The sequence below is a fragment of the Pantherophis guttatus genome, chromosome 3, assembly GCF_059756535.1.
Source record: "Pantherophis guttatus breed Tessera chromosome 3, ASM5975653v1, whole genome shotgun sequence".
NCBI lineage: Eukaryota > Metazoa > Chordata > Lepidosauria > Squamata > Colubridae > Pantherophis > Pantherophis guttatus.
Genome location: NC_142065.1, coordinates 162,375,191 through 162,395,584, shown reverse-complemented (window position 1 = coordinate 162,395,584; position 20,394 = coordinate 162,375,191). Strand labels below are relative to the sequence as shown.

General features: G+C 37.2%; 2 protein-coding genes across 6 annotated transcripts in view; one reads left to right on the top strand and one right to left on the bottom strand.

Moving 5' to 3' along the window:
* Positions 1 to 18,211, top strand: part of GNAL (G protein subunit alpha L) — a 116,807-nt gene extending 98,596 nt beyond the window's left edge. The window contains exons 9-12 of one of the 3 annotated variants that reach the window (XM_034429432.3): positions 467 to 587; positions 1,065 to 1,195; positions 1,910 to 1,977; positions 17,714 to 18,211. In XM_034429432.3, the coding sequence (XP_034285323.2) occupies positions 467 to 587; positions 1,065 to 1,195; positions 1,910 to 1,977; positions 17,714 to 17,779 (386 nt within the window). In that variant the 3' untranslated portion in view covers positions 17,780 to 18,211. Of the gene's footprint in view, positions 1 to 466; positions 588 to 1,064; positions 1,196 to 1,909; positions 1,978 to 2,614; positions 3,163 to 17,713 lie in introns of those variants that run through there. The other 2 variants (XM_034429433.3, XM_034429431.2) reach the window with 2 other exon arrangements.
* MPPE1 (metallophosphoesterase 1) lies at positions 5,823 to 19,694 on the bottom strand. Of its 3 annotated transcripts, none has more exons than XM_060682047.2 (10): positions 19,402 to 19,694; positions 15,451 to 15,842; positions 13,602 to 13,710; positions 12,255 to 12,358; positions 11,979 to 12,059; positions 11,068 to 11,176; positions 9,913 to 9,984; positions 9,696 to 9,818; positions 7,506 to 7,646; positions 5,823 to 6,286 (listed from the first exon to the last, which is right to left on the bottom strand). In XM_060682047.2, exons 2-10 carry the CDS (start codon positions 15,723 to 15,725, stop codon positions 6,104 to 6,106), a joined length of 1,197 nt encoding a protein of 398 aa, XP_060538030.1. In that variant the 5' UTR covers positions 15,726 to 15,842; positions 19,402 to 19,694; the 3' UTR covers positions 5,823 to 6,103. The 3 variants fall into 3 exon arrangements, with proteins under 3 accessions (XP_060538030.1, XP_087747433.1, XP_034285326.1); XM_087891307.1 differs by lacking the exon at positions 19,402 to 19,694 and adding an exon at positions 19,087 to 19,297; XM_034429435.3 differs by lacking the exons at positions 5,823 to 6,286; positions 7,506 to 7,646 and adding an exon at positions 7,721 to 9,610 and having other exon boundaries at positions 19,402 to 19,613.
* Positions 19,695 to 20,394: the final 700 nt, after the last annotated feature.

The window sequence follows — 20,394 nt, the reverse complement described above, 5'->3', positions numbered from 1 at the left end:
ACTACCGGATCGGGCAATCCGGTCCGAACCAGGAGCATTTCACCCCTGCTTTTTTTCCCTCCCCCCCCCCCAGCCATTTTTGGAGGCAAAGGTTTTTTCCCCCTTCCCAGTCGTTTTGGAAGCTTTCCCCCCCTCTGCTGTTTTGGGAGGCAAAGGCTTTTTTCCCCCCTCCCAGCCCTTTTGGAAGCTTTCCTCCCCACCCCAGCCGTTTTGGGAGGTAAAGGCTTTGCCCCCAGTGCTGTTTTGGGATGTGAGGCCAAAAGGGGGGGTTGTGCGCACATGCAGGGGTCGCTTGCGCATGTGGGGAGGGTGTCACGCACATTTGCAGAGGGGAGGGGCATGCGGGAGGGGCATTGCATTATGAGTGTGGGCACATGCGTGCGCACGATAGCGTGCACGTGCACGCTTTTGGCACCCGAAGGAAAAAAGGTTAGCCATCACTGATCTACGGTATGTTCTTCCTTAGATGTCACAGCTATTATCTTCGTTGTGGCCTGTAGCAGCTACAATATGGTCATAAGAGAAGACAACAACACAAACAGATTGCGCGAGTCCTTAGACCTCTTCAAAAGCATCTGGAACAATAGGCAAGATACATGCATAAATCAGCTGCATTGGTTTGGTAAAAATGTATCTAGGATGGGTGGAGGATTTTTGTGAAAAATCTGTTAGAACAAATCAAGATTTCTATTCTGATTTCAATAATTGTTGCAACCTTCAGATTAGTACCTGGTTCATTATAAACAGAGATTGATGGGATGTAGTAAAATCTTGACTTAATGGACTTCCCATTCAAAAGCTGTTTGGACAATTGACTCAATGTACAGCAATTGCATCAGTTTATATTGTTTTTATGCCAATGATGTTATCTCAAAGAACATCAGTTACATCAATCAGATTTAATAAATATTTGGTTTCAATGTATATCCCTTAACTTCCAGTTGGTCCAAAAAAAGATTTTCCTCCTTAGATGGCTGTTTTCTCTTAGAAAATATAAAAGTCAGCAGATGTTATAGATCTGTTTAACTGTGTTGGACTCTGAATTAATTTTTGGGTCTTCACAGGTGGTTACGGACAATTTCTATCATTTTGTTCTTGAACAAACAAGACATGCTTGCTGAAAAAGTCTTGGCAGGGAAGTCTAAAATTGAAGATTATTTTCCCGAATTTACACGTTACACTGTACCTGAAGATGGTAAGTTTCTTAACTAAAGTCTCTTATGCTTAAATAATTTGAATATTTATGAGCTTGATTACTTTTGTGCCATCAAGTCAGTATGAGCTCTTAGATAGATATTTTTTTTCTGCATGATATTCCGTCCCTAAACTGGTCTTCCAGTGGTACAATCATTGACTCTACCCACCTTACTGCTGGTCATTCTCTTCTCTTTCCTTCCATTTTCTTAGCATTAGAATCCTCTCCAGAGAACTACATCTCCCCATAATTTATGCCTTATTTGTTCAATGATCAATGCTTTGTTTGTTCATAGTATTCTCAGGAGCGTAATCCAACATCACAGTTCAAAAGTATCAAGACTCTGACTTGCTTCGTCAAAGCCCAACTTTTATTTCCATTCACATACCAATTGCTCCTTTGCAGTTTTGCATATCAGAGTCGTATCATCACCCTAGCATGGATTATTGAACTTTCTTTCTCTAATATTACAATCACACTCATCTACTTTGAATCCAGCTTTCCTTAATATAGATGGTAGCAAATAGGTTGAATAAAGAAGGGGAAAGTATTGTCCCACTTCTTTGCCAACTTGAACCCAGTATGCTTCATTATATTCTGACCATATTGTGACTTCCCGATATATGTATCAGTTTTGCATGAAAATAAAGGCACCATGCAAACATTTTTAAAATTTATATTGCATATATTTGAATAGATCTATGTTTATTACAGCAACACCAGATGCAGGAGAAGATCCCAAAGTTACAAGAGCAAAGTTTTTTATTCGGGATGAATTTTTAGTAAGTATTGGTGATTTTTTTAGCATTGTATTAACTTATAAATTTGTTTGAATACCGATATGTTTTATTTTTCTATAAGCTTTAATCGTTATAAAAACAACTCTATCTTGAAACCAGTCATCATTGAATTACAAACCATTATAGTTCATTTTTAAAATCATCACCTCTCTTTATAAGCTATGCAAAGTATGCACACACACAAAAGCAGCATGCTACCATAAAACCCTACTTTTCTTACCCTCAACGTCTTGATTGTGGCCATACATGAAACATTAACTGCTCATATGTTTTTATGTGTGTTTTTTAGCTGTGAGTTGTAATAAGCTGCAGTGAAATAAACCTATAGTACTGTATGACTTTTTAGTGGAAAATCAGGCTAAGCTTACCTGGTGAGTAGGTTGCAAAGTTAATATATTCAGTTTACTGTCTGGTTACTTATTCAGTTTTAGACAAGTTGGGGGTTTTATCTTTGGAACATCCAGGCATTCCTTGAATAAATGTGTTTAATGCATAATTTTTTGACATGTTAGCTTGAGGTGGTGCTACACTGATCAAGTCTTCCCGCATCTTGTTGTCATTTCCCAGAAATGCTTTTATCCAACTTTGTTTTCAGCAACTTTTTCATTATCTCTTACAGCGAATAAGTACGGCAACCGGAGATGGAAAGCATTATTGCTATCCACATTTCACATGTGCAATTGACACAGAAAATATTCGGAGAGTATTCAATGATTGTAGAGACATCATTCAGAGAATGCATCTTCGCCAGTATGAACTATTGTAATTAAGGACACCATGGAGTCCGTGGTTTTAAGCATCTTTCTTTCTTGGCTTCCTCAGATGAAGTTGAGGAAGAGATACTAGATCCATCTGCCTCCTCAGTTCGTTTACGTTTATTAGACTTTCTAGCCAGCCCATGCTTTAGGGACAATATGTGTGTTTTATTTTTATATGCCACTTCTTTGTCATTCCACTGAAGTCTTTGGCTACCTCTGTTTCCTTTGGTTTGGTTGTAAATTTTTGTTTATGTTTAATTAATTGGACATAGTCTGCTAATTTTTTTTCAGCAGACTTGTTAGTTCAAGCTGGTATCTGCTAGTTAGATGACACTGTCATACCTAGAATGTTTTTGGAGGGTTCCTTTTGTGTCATGACACTGAAGAGTACTTGATGGACAGAAAGAAAGGGAATAATGCACTTTGCTTCAGAATTAGAAAATACTGTTGGGGATGTATACATGCATGATGTAGCAGCACTATGATATTTATTACATTGAGTTTTTAACGAACTGAGTTGCAGGTCAACTGATGAAGTGACCTCCTCTTCTAAGCCATTGCTGGCCCAGGAATAGAGTAGGTAAGCAATTTTGGGAGGTTTGGAGCTAAGAGTCTCTTTACACCTCAGGCTTTTGAATTTAGAGCTACTTTTTCAGCCTATTGCATTTAGGCAGAAAATTCACCTTCACATACCATATTTCTTCTGTCCACAAATGATTCAATTAATTTAGATCATTTTTGGACATCAGTCTTCTATAAAAAATATAAATATATATATAATATATATATAATATATAATATATATTTTTTTTGTTTTACTGCTGGTTTATTATATTGTACAGACTGTAAAGTGTAATATTATTTTGTACAATTTTATTGAAGAAAATACTTGTAGAAGATCTTTGTGCCTTGATTATGGCTGTACCTGTAAAATGAGCTAAGATGTAAGTATGTTTTTGATTGCGCTGTACAGCTTGATGTCAACTCTACCTACAGCAGTGACTGGAGGTTTGAAAAAAACTCTGTAGAGTTTAGGGTTTTTTTTCTGATTTATATAAAATGTTCTTTAGTATAAAAATTATAAATTATGCAAATTTTAGTCATATTAACTTTCCAAGTAAGTAATTGCTGCTACTGTGGCAGCAATAGCCTTTCATACTCAGCTTTAAAAATTGATTTAAGTGTCCAAATTGCAACCTGGTGTTAGTTTCATGGGAATATCTTGTTTTACCTTTAAAATTATGTTTAGTAATTCTTTGGTCATTCATAAACCGTTCACAATTGCAGATTGTGAATGTGTAAAGGCACCATTAGATAAGGTTTTTTTTTCAATCTTTGTTGCAACAGCTGCTTTTATTGTGCAAATTGCAAGAAAGAAAAAAGGTGTAATCCTTGTGTTTGGCCTAAGAGAATTACAAAATGACGTATTTATTTCTCTTAATAAACAGATCTTAGAAAATGGTTTAATTTTAAATATTGTAGAATCATAATGATTTTTCAAACTTGAATAATTTATGCAAATGACATTCACAAAATAAGTTGTGGTACAGTTCAGCATAAAAGCAAGAATTGGTGTAGCAATAAGGCATGCCTTTCTCAGTAACTATGAGATTGTTTTATATTTTATACATAGGCATTATGTCAGAGTACAGTTTCCAGTGCCTGAGAAAATCTGAACCAATATTTAAAATTTGTAGATGCAATAACAAATTCAGAACTTCATAGATTATAACACTTGGATTATCTTTGCCTTTTGCTATGGAGATAAATTACTCTTAAAATATTTTGATGGCATAATGTGAAACTATTTTTAAATTAGAAAGGCATGTTTATTGCATATATAACCCCAGATCACTTTTAGAAACTGAGAAACAATTGTATCTCTGCGAAAGAATCAGGCTAGTAATCTGTCAAGGTACTCTGATTTTGAAGCATTTTAGATCCACTCTGAAACTGGTACTTTGACATACTGTATTCAGTCATAACCTTGTTGTTTCCAAGATGATTGAAAGACACTTATTTTGATATGATGAAGACATACCAGTCTAAAGATTCATATTTCCTCTAAAAACAAAGCAGTGAAAATGTAAACTACTGCCTGATTTTTTTTTAAAAAAAAAGAATGGTTCTGTTATTGAAAGGAATAGGGTAGAGTTATTATAATTGTATCCCTTCTTTGTTTGCTGCAAATGTCACAGATTATATTCTATCGTTCAGACAATTTTAATCTAATGCCCTCTAGATAGATTTTGTTTACAACTTCCAGAACTCTTTCCAACATGCCTGGGAATTTTGGGATCTGTTGTCTCAATTCTTAGGTGGGCAACATGCTGAGGAAGGCTAACCTAAACTCTTCTTTACTGAATAAAATTCTCTTTAAAGTTTATATAAGTAGATAAAGAAAACCAAGTCTATAAATTTCTACAGCTTAATTTATAATGCCTTTTTAAGTTGCATACTTAAGCACTTTTTTAATGCTATTAATCAGATAGGACTTAAACATTTAGGAGTGGAATGCAAAGTTTTCTGATAAAGTTTATTTCTCTTGGGGGAAATAGTCAGTCACGCAAACTGAGTCATACCATAAAAACTCTGTGTGAATCTAACAGTAGTTGTTTACATCTTATTCCAGGGGAAATGTTCAACCAAGCTTCAGTCCATGTGTTCATGGATACAGAGTGCACACCCTTATTCTGAATGTGCAAGAGGCTTCTTTTCAGTTTTCTACCTGGTTTGCCAATACTCTGCAAACTTATTAGCAAAGGTTTTTTTTGTTGTTGTTGATGCTGTCACATGACTACCATCTAAAACTATTTACATCTAATTTAAAAGTGACTTGTGAGGGTAGAAAATTATGTCAGCTATTATAATTATGTTTTGCTTCTGTTTTGGTAATACCTTGCTGTAAAATAACTGCATCTTGTATTGCTGATATCAAGGAAATGAAGTACCACTTCAGATGGTCATGCAGCAATAACACTTTAAAATTCTTTTTCTATTACAAAGACTGAGCCTCTAACAGCATAGGGCACTAGTGCAGACACAAAAGGAGGCTTGTAGAGCTTAGTGTACAGTTACAAACTTTTAATATACATATTTGATACAAAAAAAAATTTAGCAAGAAAACCATTCGTTTGATTGTAGATTACAATATTTTTGTACAGCATGAAGCAGTTACTTTATCCTGTAGTTAAAAAAAAAGTCCTATCAACTGTCTAGAGCTTTCTGTCTGTAAGAGCAGTTTGCCTTTGGGCTAGCAATTCAAGTACGCATTTGCTGGCATGAATGTAGTCTGATGGATTGTTCTTTAGCTTTGGTGTGTCAGTGACTGATTCCAAGTGTCTGACTTTTCATAGTGCTTTATACTTAGTGATTAAACGCTGAACAAAATGGTAAGGGGAAAGATGGGGCTGAAAGTGAGCCAGAATGAGGACCACCAGCACAGATCCTGCTGTACAGTAAATGGTTATTACTGTGTTCTCATATGGAAGAAAGCACTTGTAGAGCGAGACCTCTGTTGATGTTATGCTGCCCTGGAAAATGGAAGCAAGAGTTTAGAAGGTCTGAGGCAAATGGCTGTAGATACTGAAGATTCTATTAAGGGAGAGGGAAGCTGAGTTCTTCTTAAAGTAGCAGTACTTTCAACTGTTCATGGTTCAAGAGATGCAGACAACTCTGAAACTTCTAAAGATAGTTGTTTTGCAATTAAGCACTGAACTGCCCTGTGGGAACATTTTGTGCCATGTGAAAAAGGACCTTCCAGAACACAACAGCTGTTGTTTGACCAGACAAGGGAAGACTTATATAGTTAACAGCTTAAAACCCTTAATTATACTAATGGTTGCTATATAATTGGGGGAACCAAGCATTTGAAATTGCATGAAATAAAATACAACGTAGCTCTATTCTTATAGAATTGGGAAGGGAGTGGGATTATGGATAATCTAGCCCCATAGGTAAGCATCCACATGTCAAGAGTGCTACAAACATGACCTGCTAGATTATTTGTTAATTAAGAACTTTAAGTAAAATATAGGTGAAAGTATGCTGCTCAAGGAGAACAGTTTAAAGTCATGTTACCTAAAATGAGACAGATTTTCATCTATGAATTAAAAATTACAATAGAGCTATAATTGTTTTGCCTTTCCTGAAGCTCAAGGAGCCGAAAAAGTAAAGTTAGCGTAGAATCAGTTTTGAAAATAGCATCATTTAAAACAAGGCTTAGAAGCAAGAATTTTTTTTGTGCTCCGGGTTTATTAAGAATTGTAATCTAGTATACCCAAAGCAAACTGTGAATTAAGTTCCTCTGAATAGAATTTTGCTGCCCTATAATATAATTTGCACTTTTGAAAAACAAAGAATCCCAGAGGGAAAAGGTGGTCTTGTGAATAAATCAGTCAAGCAAAAACAAGTCTCGATACTGTTTGTTGCAGACTACTGATGATTGTTGTAGTCAGATTGTTTACACTGCATCCTCTTTATAGAAACGTACTAAATATGCTTGCATTTAGAATTGTAGACCATAAACCTTACTTTGCACTCTACAAGCTAGACGGCTCTCCATGTGTATGTGCTTTATAAAGCGGGTGCTTTGTATTCAACTTAAGTGTACTTTTGGAGAGGATGGAAGGAGCTGTTCTATTTTGCTTTTTTTTTTTTTACAGGTAGCATCAGTCTGAGAAAATAGCTGATTGCTATGTTGATTTATATTATGAAAAAATATCTGATAAAATAAACATTATTTAAATTTACCATTATGAAACTAGGATTGTTTCTGTTCCTCCAACTGAATGATGGAACACTGATTTCATGAATGTTATCATTATGAAGCACTTCACAGGCACTATGGGTATGGCCACTCAGAATCAATCGAGGATGAAACCACCACAATAGCTATAAAGTGGAATAAAACAGCACTGTTACCATTTCTACTTTAAGAAATAACTTCGCCACACAGCACATCTTGCTTTCAGTTTCCCCTCAGTCATTTTAATCAGTACTAATTTATTAGAGTTGTTATCAATCCATCCATAAAGTACTATCAGATCGCCTCAGTAATACCAGAAGTAACTCAGTTTTGACACATAGCTGATTCCAAAACACTTGTCCAACATGTCTTTGAAAGAAGAATGGTTCAGCATTACACAGGAATCTTTGACTTAGTAGGGCTCGGGGAACCATTACATAATGGTTGATTTCACTCTGGCATATCATGAACAAATAAGCATGCTAGGGGTGATATGCTTGAAGCTAAAATACTTTTGGCTTCATGGTACTCATCAGATATGTTAGATCTCAGATTTCAAACTTTCCCACCCAGCAGAGCTTCGAGCCACAAAGACTGAGACAAAATTGCAGAAATGTCTTGCATGATTTTTTGGTTCAAAATTGGAGGCTCTGGCAAATGCCTAACAAGCATAGTTTAATCTTAGCTATTTAGGTTGTTTGGGAGAATGAAGTCAGGGACAATAGTTTCCACATCATAAATGGTTTATTTAGTCACTGCTTTCATGACACATCAAGAAGCAGTTGAACAGTATACCCAAGCTTCATTTACACTCAATCACCATGAATGACTCTACTTAGCCTGTTCCCTACCCTTTTGTCTATTTGTAGGCAGTGAAACATACAAGACCTATATTTAAAGATACAATATATATTTTCCTTAGGATATCCCTCAATAGATTCTTCATTATCAAGATTCTTCATTAGAACTCATTAGTAATGTGATGGCCTAGACCCATGATGGCAAACCTATGGCACGTGTGCCACAGGTGGCACGCAGAGCCATATTAGTGGCCACGCCAGCTCAGCTCTGGGGCATATGCGCGCGCTGGCCAGCTGATTTTCGGGCCTTCTGGGCCCACCAGAAGTAGGGAAACAGGCTGTTTCCTGCCTCTGGAGGGCCTGGAGGTGGGTGGGGAAGGCCCGTTTTTCTTTCTTACCTGGCTCCAGATCCTTTCTATGCATCTGGGAAGGGCGAAAACAGCCTTTCCCACTCCCTTGGAGGCCCTACGGAGGCTGAAAGGGCCCATTTCCTGACTCCCAGTGGGACCGGAAGTGACTTTTTTGCTGTTCCCAGCCTCCAGAGACTCCTAGAGAGGCTCCTAGAGACTCCTAGAGCAGTTCTGGAGGCTGGGGACAGCAAAAAATGTCACTTCCTGTCCCACCGAGAGTTGGGAAATGGGACCTTTCAGCCTCCGTAGGGCCTCCAAGGGAGTGGGAAAGGCTGTTTTCGCCCTTCCCAGTTGCATAGAGAGGATCTGGAGCCAGGTAAGAAAGAAAAACGGGCCTACCAGGCCATCATGTGCCAGGAACGGGGGTGGGTGGGGTTGCGTGCGCAAGCGCGTGGGCACGTGCGCGTGCAACCCTCCCCCACCCCCCCTCTCCTGGCACGCTTTGGCAAAAAGGTTAGCCATCACTGGCCTAGACAGATGGAGTTACAGGGAGTTTTTCAGGAAGCTGAAGTAGAATCCCTAACGTCCATCACCTGCAATCCAACAGAACGGAGGTGTACAATTTTGACTCCTAGTACAAAGTTACAAAGTAGGCTCTTTGGTTGCAAAGTAGACTCTACGCTTTGCACAAATTAGGTCTTCCTTAAATAGATTTGTATCATTGAAAACTGGCAAATGTTTTGTAAGCAAATACAGTAAAAGACAAAACTTCCCACATATGGTTCAGCATCTTTCTTTAACAATGCAACAATATGCCGTCATTTTTCATAAAAGAGGAAGAATGTCTCCCAAACTCAAGATGTCTTGAAGACAAAGGAAAGCCCCTCTTGCATAGATTACTTTGTGATTGTACTTGTGTGTAAATATTTCCTTAAAAAAAGAAATTCCACTGTGTACCTTCTAAAAAAAGGGGAAAAAAAATTGTTAACACAACTCAACAGTTAACTCTTAAGTAATGCAAAGCCTGTGGTGAAAACAAAAATACCTTATGGGAAGCTTCCTGAGAAAGCACATCATATTTCTCTCTAAAGGGGTCATTCTTTTTCTCCAGGGAAACAGAATCTTCTCCTGTACATTCTGAGTCACTTCTTCTGTAAAGAGGATAATGCTGAGAAGAAGGAAAAGTACAATATAGTTCCAAATAAAGTTTCTCAATATATCCATGGCAAATAAAGTACAGAGATCTCATTCTATCAACTTACCTGCAATAGAATTGGAGCCGAGATTGGGACCTTATCCACATTACTACAGCTTTTTTTATATTGATTTTGTTCCTGCCAACAAAAATCAGAAATTATTTAATATGTACCTTACACAGAGCAACCAATAAAAATGTTGTCATGGTTTTTAAGGAAAACTTTTAGTATTTCATTAGAATTGAGGAGATGATGCAGCTATATAAAATTGGATGTTCTAAAAGAAGATACTTCTTTCATGTTCAAAGAATGGGTGAGTCAGTTTTAGGTACCACTTGAGTTACATACAGAGACTGGCAGAAAATGTCTACAAGATGTATAAGTATATTTTAGCAGAAATCTCCCAGGAGGTTTTAGAGCAATGTCTATGCATACAATACACAAAACAAGAAAGCAGTTATAAGCACTTGAGAGTGTCAGCCCTTCAAGATAGATCAGACAAGGAAACCAAATTTTTGAGTTCTAATACTTTTATTTATGAGGTTAAGGTAATAAAATCTGCAAATGTGAATATGCTTCTCCCCACCCTCCCTTTATCTTCAAGGGAACTGGGGAAGGGGGGAGATCAGGCCTGAGATGCTTTCTTAAATTACAATTCTGTCTAACTCAAATTTCTTTTGTCTGACAGTAGACTCAGTTACTGCTTTTCCTTCTGCTCAAAGTTACCCTCTCAACCCGTTACAGAGGAAAGAGCACTAAGTATGCCATCTTCAGTTCTTTATAAATTTAACAAATACCAAACTATCTGATTTAATTAAATAGTAGGTAAGCCCTGCTATATCAAGGGTTTACTTTTGGAAGTGCTGTAGGTTGAGAAATCCATAAATAAAATTAGTATAATTTAGAAAGGACTCTCTCTCTCCATCTACTAAATTTCTGAAGATGATTACAATACTAAAAGAACAGCAGGTTTGATAGCGCTGCTGTTCTATTGATATCCACAATTTCATCTTGATTTTCCCAATGCCCAAGGACAGAAACCTTCACCCATAAGAACTTTCTCATTCATTTCAATGAAGAGAACGCATCATTTTTAGAGGAAAAGTCTGAGATTTGCTGAAAGCTTGTGAATAATAATTTGGGAAGGGCTTAGTTTAAAATAATTCTGGAGGAGTTGTTCTTTACCTTGATAAGCTTTCCCAAAAATCGATATATGCCTACCTTCAATGAGCAATTCAGTTGGTGGGAAAGTTCAATGAGTTTGGCTTCTGCTGTTCTGCAAATTATACACCCGTCACCTTCAAGAGCAACACTGTTCACTATAAGAAAGCTAAAAATATAAGAAGGAAATATGCAAGTTACTGCCAATAAATTAGAAGATCCCATAACCTTATCTTGGAAAGATAATGCGCTCAAGTGGATTCCTATCCTCCAAAGAGGCCTGGGAAGATGCAGAAGAAAATTCCTTCCATCAGATACTTCTTTGTACTATACATAATACCTTTGGGTTACAATAGACAAGTAGGGCCATGTTACAAATAAGAGGAGAATTCTCCATGGGTTTGCTCAGAACCTGCCCAAAGTAGTGAATGATCAAGGAAGAAAAATAATCCTCACAGTGGATACATATAATCATAAATATTGATCTTAACACTGAAGCTTCATATGATTCTCTGTCATTGATGGGCAAAACCCAATCAATGTATCATTGGTTACTAGGCATTAACAGTGATATAAAAATGGAGTTTAAACAATGCAGAATTTTAAAATACTGTTTATAATAATAGGAAATGAATACATGTATCTATATAAAGGGCTGCAGTTCAATTAAAACCCAAACATTAAGAGCAGAATTACAACAAATTTTATTAATTAATTATTTTATATGGCTAAGAAATTAATACCAGATAGGGAAAAAAACAGATCACAAGCAATAGTTCTTACCCTTTCAGCAGAAATACATTAAAAATATTTTCTGGATAGCCAAAAATTAACCTTAAAAATATGTTTATGTTTTAAATAAAATGTAATGTGATGCCATCATGAAACTAATGTTTTGCTGTAAATGCCCAGGTACAAAGACCAGGCACAATAATAAAAATCCCAGTAAATAAAAAAAAAGTTACACTCACTTTATCCCTTTCCGAGTTATTATTTTTTCTGAAGAGAAGTTGAAAACTTTAGAGAAACGTTCCAACTTGAATGATGTCATCCTAGGAGCGTATAATAAAAGACACAGCATTTCATTATACCGTAATAAACACCATAACTCCTAGCAGGTAGAAAACATATTATGATTGAATTAGAGCAAAATTTCTCCATCTTCAATTTGGTTTGTAAAAAGTGGACCATCTTCACTACAAACCAATATTTTAATCTATATCCCACAATTTTAACACAATGCTCACTCATAATGAAAGCCAATGTCATGATTGCCAACAATACCAAATACTTCTGTGTGGTCTGGATGCCAAAATATTTTTTGATACCGCCTCACATCATCTGACCAGGCCTGCAAAAAAACATGTTTAAAAATTTAAATGCTAGAATCTTATTTAAATAAAAATACATACTGGTTATTATTTTTAAGTTTTTGTTTTTATTATTCCTGAATTTGCTAAGAATAAAGGGCCAGTAGACAATGCCTTGAGATAAAGCAAGCAATTCCATAATATTTATATTGAAATTCATTTTTATATTTTAAAAATGAAAACAAACTATTTCCTACATTGTATTCAGAAAAAATAAATCTCAAAAGAAGATAAAGGACACCAGTTAATTTTTTTAAATACAGCAGCTTGCATTAAGTTATTTTTTTCCATGTAGGGCTGTTGAGTGTTTAGATACTAATATATTAGAGTAATTTTTAGAACCATAAAAAACCTTTTCAACTCAACATAGATTTCTACATATTTTATTTTTATTTATTAGCCCTATTTGTCCATAATGTGTCCAATTTATCCCAAACCACAATTCATTTTCTGAACAGTGTTCTGAATATAAATTTGGCTTCAATGCCATAAAAATAATCTACCCAAGACATCTACTGAATTTTACACTGATCATTAGGGAAAAACTAAAGAGTGTTTCACTTTAAAAGAAACACTTGGTCAATAACGTACAGGTATCCTCTTGCTGATGAATTTAATCACTACTACTGGTAGGAATCGCAAATCTGTCAAATTCAATTTTATACAGTTGCTCTTTTTTCTTATTTTTCATTCTATTCTATTTCTTCATTAATTTGGTTTTTTCCTTCTCACAAACCTACAAACTTCATTTGCATTTTTCTTTGTCCACATTTTCCTAATACACACACACAAACATACACACACACACACACACACACTGTGTGTGTGTGTATTTGTACATGAATTATCTGAATACTTTAGTAAAATGGTTAATTAAGAAAATATTTCAGGTGCGTTTGAGTTGATGTGTAGGACCAGAAAATGGGAATTGTTAAGGTTCATTTTAAAATGCAATTTATAGAAACTTGCAATAATACACAAAAGTTATCTGTGCTAAAAGAACTGATATCAACATTGCCAGTATTCTCTCAGTTGACATATCTATTGTGCAAAGTACCATCTATAAATATAAATTTAAATACTGACAATGCTTCCATAATTATAAACAGCTTTCATTTAGTAATTAAGATTCTAATAAAGAACTGTAACTACTCCTGGCCCTGGGCTTTTATTCACTTATTAAAAGCATCTATTTTGCTAGGAGACCAATTCAGGAACACAAACCTGGGAAGAGCTCCATTTTCCTTCATCAAAGATATCGCCCAGGATAAAGACTATTTCTGGCTGCAGAAGCCAGAGGGCAGTTTGGAAGGCCCTCTCCATTTGCCATTCCCTAGCAGGAGAAAAAAATATAAAACCACCATATTTTAATTAACATTACAAATATTATGAAGCAAGTATAAAATCTGGATTAAAAGTAGCTGGATACAGAGTTGCCTTCTCTTTTAACATTGTATGGGATATCATTTTTAATAACCTAGATGAACAAACATCTACGTTTTAGGGTTTTGCTTACTTTGGAGAACAACAAAGACTCACTCAAAAAGTGCTATTTTGAATCTAAGAGAAGGTTGGGAAAATTGCATTTGTCAAATAAGAAATAGAAGAAGGTACTTTGAAAATGGCCTGGTACGCCCAAAGACCAGTTAAACTACTAATATACTAATATAAGGGTGGAACATATACATTTTAGAGAAAGGAAATAATCACACCTTAAATTATTATAATTCCAAAGTTAGCAGGAAAAAAAATAGTGACTTCCATTATTACAACACAAATTCAAAAGGGAGCAAACATTCTCAAATTACTTGTGAATTCCTGACATCCCAAAACAGCAGACCACCTACCTAGACTCTGTGACTTACAGCAAGAATGGGAAGACTGACGAAAAGTTTATTAGGGGAAAAACCTCACCATATAAAATGGAAACTTTTTGGACCTTGAAGACACCGGAGAAATTAACAGTGTAATAAAGAGATTGGGAAGGACAGTTAGACAAAATTATGTAACTTGGTGACAGGCTACTGTAACATGATTTATTTTTCAGGAAAATATACAACAACATGAATGATGACAACATGCTAGTAAATATAGTCCTTGATATACTACAACTGGGACTGGAAATGTGGTCATTAAGTGAAGCAGTCGTTAAGATGTGATTGCTTTGCTTGTTAAGCCCATGTGATTGCTTCACTCAACAACCACAATTTGAAACTAGTGTTTCTGGGCTCTGATTAGTAGAGGGGGTGTGAATAAGTAGGGGGGGTCATAAGTGCACTAACGTGCCTATCGTCCTTGTTAATTGTATTTTTATTCTCTTATTCTTGTTCTCATTTTTGTTTGACAAATTCCAATAAATAAAATAAAATAAAATAAATTATGAGGCAGAGCACAAGGAATTGGAAGGCAACTTTGATACTAAACCTCAGGGCTGCTTTCCCCAAGAGCAGCTGCCCTCTGCCTCCTGCATAACTCCCTCTCATCTCCTTTCAACTTTTATAAAACAAGAAAAAATCAGCATATATAAACTATTGTAAAATTATGAGAAATAACAATATTTTATTATGCAACACATGTATATTAAATATTTTCTTGGCTGTGCTGAGGGCTATTTTATGAGGCTGCTATGTGTTTTATATGTCTATAAATCTTTATTTGTTTTCATGTGAGCTGCTCAGAGCCATGTACTGAGATGGGTGACTATATAAATCAATTAAATAAATAATTTTAAAATCACAGTATTAAGCTGTTTCAAACATTGCAGAACACCTGTATTCTTGAACACTGTTTTGGTTTTAAAGCAACATGAAATAAATAAGAAGATATTTAAAATGATTGTTCCTTCAAATAATGAGTGGGAAATTTTGCTCAATGAATTATAAGATTCACTCTTCCATTCTTATGAGAGCAACTACACCGAGATTTTAGCAATATTACACTGAATCAACATTCAATAAATTAGAAGGTAGATGATCAGCTTATAAATGTTTAGATTTGTAACTTTAATTATTCAGCATGCAGCAAATGCTTCCACAAACTAAGAGCAACAAGTTATTGATATTTTGGCTCCTACCTCCTTAGCTTGTCCAACCAATGTCCATTGATTCTACCAAGCAAATGAGGATCTGATAAAAAGATGGTTTTCAAAACAGAATGTGAATTCTGTTTGTTAGTCCCCAGAGTCTGGTTTTTCAATTTGGGCCAATGACATTGAATTATAACTACATAATAAATTAAAAATTCACAGAAAATGAATACTGTCAGAGTAAAACAAATAAGTTTCAGCATAAAAATGCCTCTTTTTCTCAAAGAATAATGGTTCATAGAACTTAAGCCTAGAATTGCCATCTCAGCCTAGTGCAGCGCATTTTCCATAGAAGTATCACCAATGTCCCTTTTTTCATGTCCTAAATCAAATGTACATTACTGTGTATTTCATGTGGTTCTTCTCATCAGCAAAAAGACCTGTAAGAAACAAGGAAATAAATTTTATAGGGCTGTACTGAATACAAACTACATTATCAGCCTCATTCACTTATATATCCCAATTCAACAATGCAATAAATAAGAACGTATCACAATTGCTTAAAAGTGACTTGGTTAGAAGCCCCACTGAATTCAATACTGTATAGCTTCATTCTTCTAACCAAAGTGCATGGCATTACTCTATAATATTTTATAGTGACAGGTTTTAAAAATTTACCAAATAAAATAACTGAATTATACTAAAAAGACATATCTATCACCAAAATGTGTAAATACTGAGAAATAGTAAAATACAGCAAAAAATACTGAGAAATAGTAATATTTGTGATATATATTTTTTTTAATTGAAATTTTTGGCTTCAAAATAACTATTCTGAATGGATCAAAAGCTGATCAACTTTAAACCAGGCTATTCTGATCTCAAAATTGTTGACCATAAATTGTTTTACATACCAGACATTTTCTGATTCTGTACTGTAAATCTCCATCATGTGAGCCCTTACTCTAGCTTTGTGCCCGTTTCTCTACCCAAAAGAGCCATCCTTCATTTCACACTTAAAGAGTTTTTCACTGAAATCCTGAAGGGTTTTTCAGTGCTTTATCTACTCCCTCAATATCTATGGAGATCCTCAGTCATCCAGGTCATGGTTGCCCCAAAGGTGCTTTTTCAAGACGCACCTGGATTTTCTGGTTTTTCTTTGAAGACATTTCGCTTCCTATCTTCAGCTCTGAATAAGCTTCTTGGATGAGAAGCAAAAAGTCTTCAAAGAAAAACCAGAAAGTCCAGATGCCTCTTGAAAAAGCACCTTTGGGACTATCTGCTCATCACTGAGCAATAGAACTGAAAGAGTAAAATTTACCATATTTTTCAGACTATCGGACGCTCCAGACTATAAGACACACCTAGCTTTTGGGGAGGAAAACAAGGGGGGGGGAAATCTGCCTCTATCTCCCAGCAATTTGCCTCCTTGCAGCAAACAGCAAACAGCCTGGTCAGCTTCAGCACAGCCTGATTTAGCATGAACAGCTGATTGGCAGTTGGATCGGCCTCCCAGAATACCGATGATCAGCTGTTCCAGGCTGCGGGGATCTGTGTGCCCCATTTTCAGCCCGTTTCAGGCAGCGGGGATTGCTGTTGCTGCCTATCACCACCAAATGGGATGTCCAGAAAACGGGACGCACAGAGGCCAAAAATGGGGCACACGGAGGCCAGAAACAGGACACACAGAGGCTGAAAATGGGGCACACAGAGACAGTGATAAGTGGCGGCAATCCCTGCAGCCTGGAACAGCTGATCATCGGTATTCCAGGAGGCAGAGGCCGAAGGGTGGGGGCCTGCGGGTGGGTGGGGCTTCAGCAACATTCACTCTATAAGACACAGACATTTCCACCTACTTTATGGGGGGGGGAGTGTGTCTTATAGTCCGAAAAATACGGTACTATTTCTGTAACTATCAAAAGAACAGTTGTAAATCATTTAATATTTAAATTAATACAATACTGCAACAATAACCATTTAATTTCTATTCATTACTATAGCTGTGGTACATTCCATTTTCTTTCATTTCATTTTATGCTTTTTATGTAGGTTGCAAGAATGTCAAAGGAGTCCAGCCAAATTGATAGTTATTTCCAGAGACCATCAAAAAAATCTCACCTTATTTTCTAAGGCAATTCTTATCCCATAACAATTAACCAAGATTAATAATGTAGATTGGATGGAAGGCCAACAGAAAATGCCTTCCTCCTTTCTGAGCAGACTCACTTCCTTGATGCAAAACTATGCCCCTTGCTTTGAACATTCTTTTTGTGTGTGTGTGTGCCTTTAATACAGTGCTTTCCCTTTTCAGACATCAGCATTCATGCTTGGAAGCCAGCTCTGCAGAGGGAATTGCAAGAGAGGGGGAAGGGACTGATAAGCAGCAAACCAGACTGCCAGGAAATTGGCTGTTACTATTATATGGCAAATCTAGACAGCATACTAAAAAGCAGAGACATCACCCTGCCAACAAAAGTGCTATAGTCAAGGCTATGGTTTTCCCAGTTGCAATATATGGCTGTGAAAGTTGGACCATAAGAAAGGCTAAGCACCAAAGAATTGAGGCCTTTGAACTGTGGTACTCGAGAAGACTCCTGTAAGTCCCTTGGACTGCAAGGTGATCAAATCGGTTAGTCCTAGAGGAGATCAACCCTGACTGCCCTTTAGAAGGCCAGATCCTGAAGATGAAACTCAAATACTTTGGCCATCTAATGAGAAGGAAGGACTCACTGGAGAAGAGCCTAATGCTGGGAAAGACTGAGGGCAAAAGAAGAAAGGGATGACAATCTAATAAATGAAATGAAGAGAATGAGGTGGCTGGATGGAGTCATTGAAGCAGTAGGCGTGAGCTTAAATGGACTTCAGAGGACAGGAAGGCCTGGAGGAACGTTGTCCTTGGGTCGCAATGGGTCGGACATGACTTCGCGACTAACAACAACGGTAATAATATCATAATATAATATAATATAATATAATATAATATAATATAATATAATATAATATAATATAATATAATATAATATAATTAATACAATACAATACAATAAAATACACAGACATATAAGTACACATATGTACTTATTAAAAGTAAACAGCATTCTTTCTTTCCCAATTCTAACTCCTTGAAATAAACTATTTTAGGGGGGGTATCATTTATCAGGTCACTGTATCACACCTTTTGACATTCTCTGGGTCAACTTAGTTCAGCATTACCATAATTTTCATTAGGACCAGCTAAACTAGGGTTGTCCAACCTTGGCAACTTTAAGACTTGTGGACTTCAACTCCCAGAATTCCCAAAGTCCACAGGTCTTAAAATTGCCAAGGTTGGACACCCCTCAACTAAATCTTCACGAAGTAGAGAGCACACCTTGGGGCCAAACATAGTTGTCTTCCCAAAAGAAGATCAAGGAGCACAAGGCGATTGCTGGGCACAATTTCCAATATTTCATCGAGCAGCTCCTCATTTTCCTCCGCCTTGCTTTGAGTGGATGAACCACCCACCCCATTGAAAAAATTAATGCTAAACTCCAAAGCTTTTCTCGTTACTTCGTGACCTGTCACGAAAATGAAATCTGACAAAGAACACCCATCTTCAACGCCGGAAGCCCAAAAGAGATTTGCTTAGTTCCGCCGTGATGAACTGCGGCAACGGCTTGGCAATGCAAAACGCGTGACACCGACCCACGCAAATCACGCCTCAGCGCCACGCATGAACCCGACCCATTTCTCGCTTGGAGGAGCAGCATCAACAGCGCTTCCTTAAGTTCTCCCAGCGCAGAAAGCTCGGAAAACAACACTGAAATCATTTCGAATCGTAAATCGTGATCGAAAGGCGAATCTTTTTCAGCCAACAAGAATTCCTCTATTTTCCTTCCTTCGATCCTGCAAACAAGGCAACCTTTCAGCGCTATGAGGATGATGATGATGATGATGATGTCAGATTTCTTTGCGCCCATCTCGCTGTTCAAGGCGATTCTGAGCGTTGCTACAACTCACCGAGGAGGGAGGGAGATTGGGGCGGGGGGGGGGAGGCAGCGGATCTTCCGCTCCAAGAACGAAAGGCGCCCGTGGGAAAGCTTCGCCTCCGCTTCGTGAGGCCGTCGGGAGCAGCTGACGCAGGAGCCGTACCACCAAACCCCGGAAGACAAGAGAGGCGGCAATGAATGAAGGAAGGCAGGGTCACCCGCCAGGCACGTGTGTGCGCACCCGCCGCATCTACGGAGAAGTCGTCCGTTTTGCGGAAGTTATACAACACCGGCCGGGGGTGGAATCGAAGGAAGCTGCTTTCCGCGTCTCTCATTCGCCCGCTCGAGTAGATGGTGGTCTGAGCGGGCATCCCTACCTGGATCGCGCTGGCCTCGCGGGGTGTTCGGATGAGTAATTCTTGCTGGCTCTTCACATCCCTAAGGTGCTGCTCTGCAGGTTCCTACCGGCTAGGCGTTTCCATGGCGATCGTGGCTTGCAGTTGGGCGAGCCGGGCTATTCCGATGCAATCGACGCAGCAGTGTCGCCTTGGTCCAAAGAACCGTTCTAAAATCAGGCAGTACCGAGCACAGAAAGCCCAGTTCCAATTGGGCCACAGCCCAGTCGTGGGCTACAGCCTGGGGGTTTGGGACCCGTTTTAAACTACTAAGATGATTTATCTCTTGATGGGGATAGATAAGCAAGATGATTCATTTGTAAGCCTATGATAAACTTGCTAAATAATTTGCCTATAAAATAGCTCATATTTGTTTAGGTTTGGGCTCCATAGGGGCAGATCTCAATGAGATGACTGTGACAACATCTGATGTTATCTAGGATTTGGGTTCAAACAAGAGAATGTCCCATAGTTTTTAACAGCATTTTTAATCAATTGTTTGAATTGATAATGTCCCTTATCACACGGGTTACATAAAATGCTAAGGACCTTTTTAAAAATGTAAACGATGTAGCTTTTATTCTTTGATACATATATTCTGTAGGTATATCATCTTAAAAATGTATTTT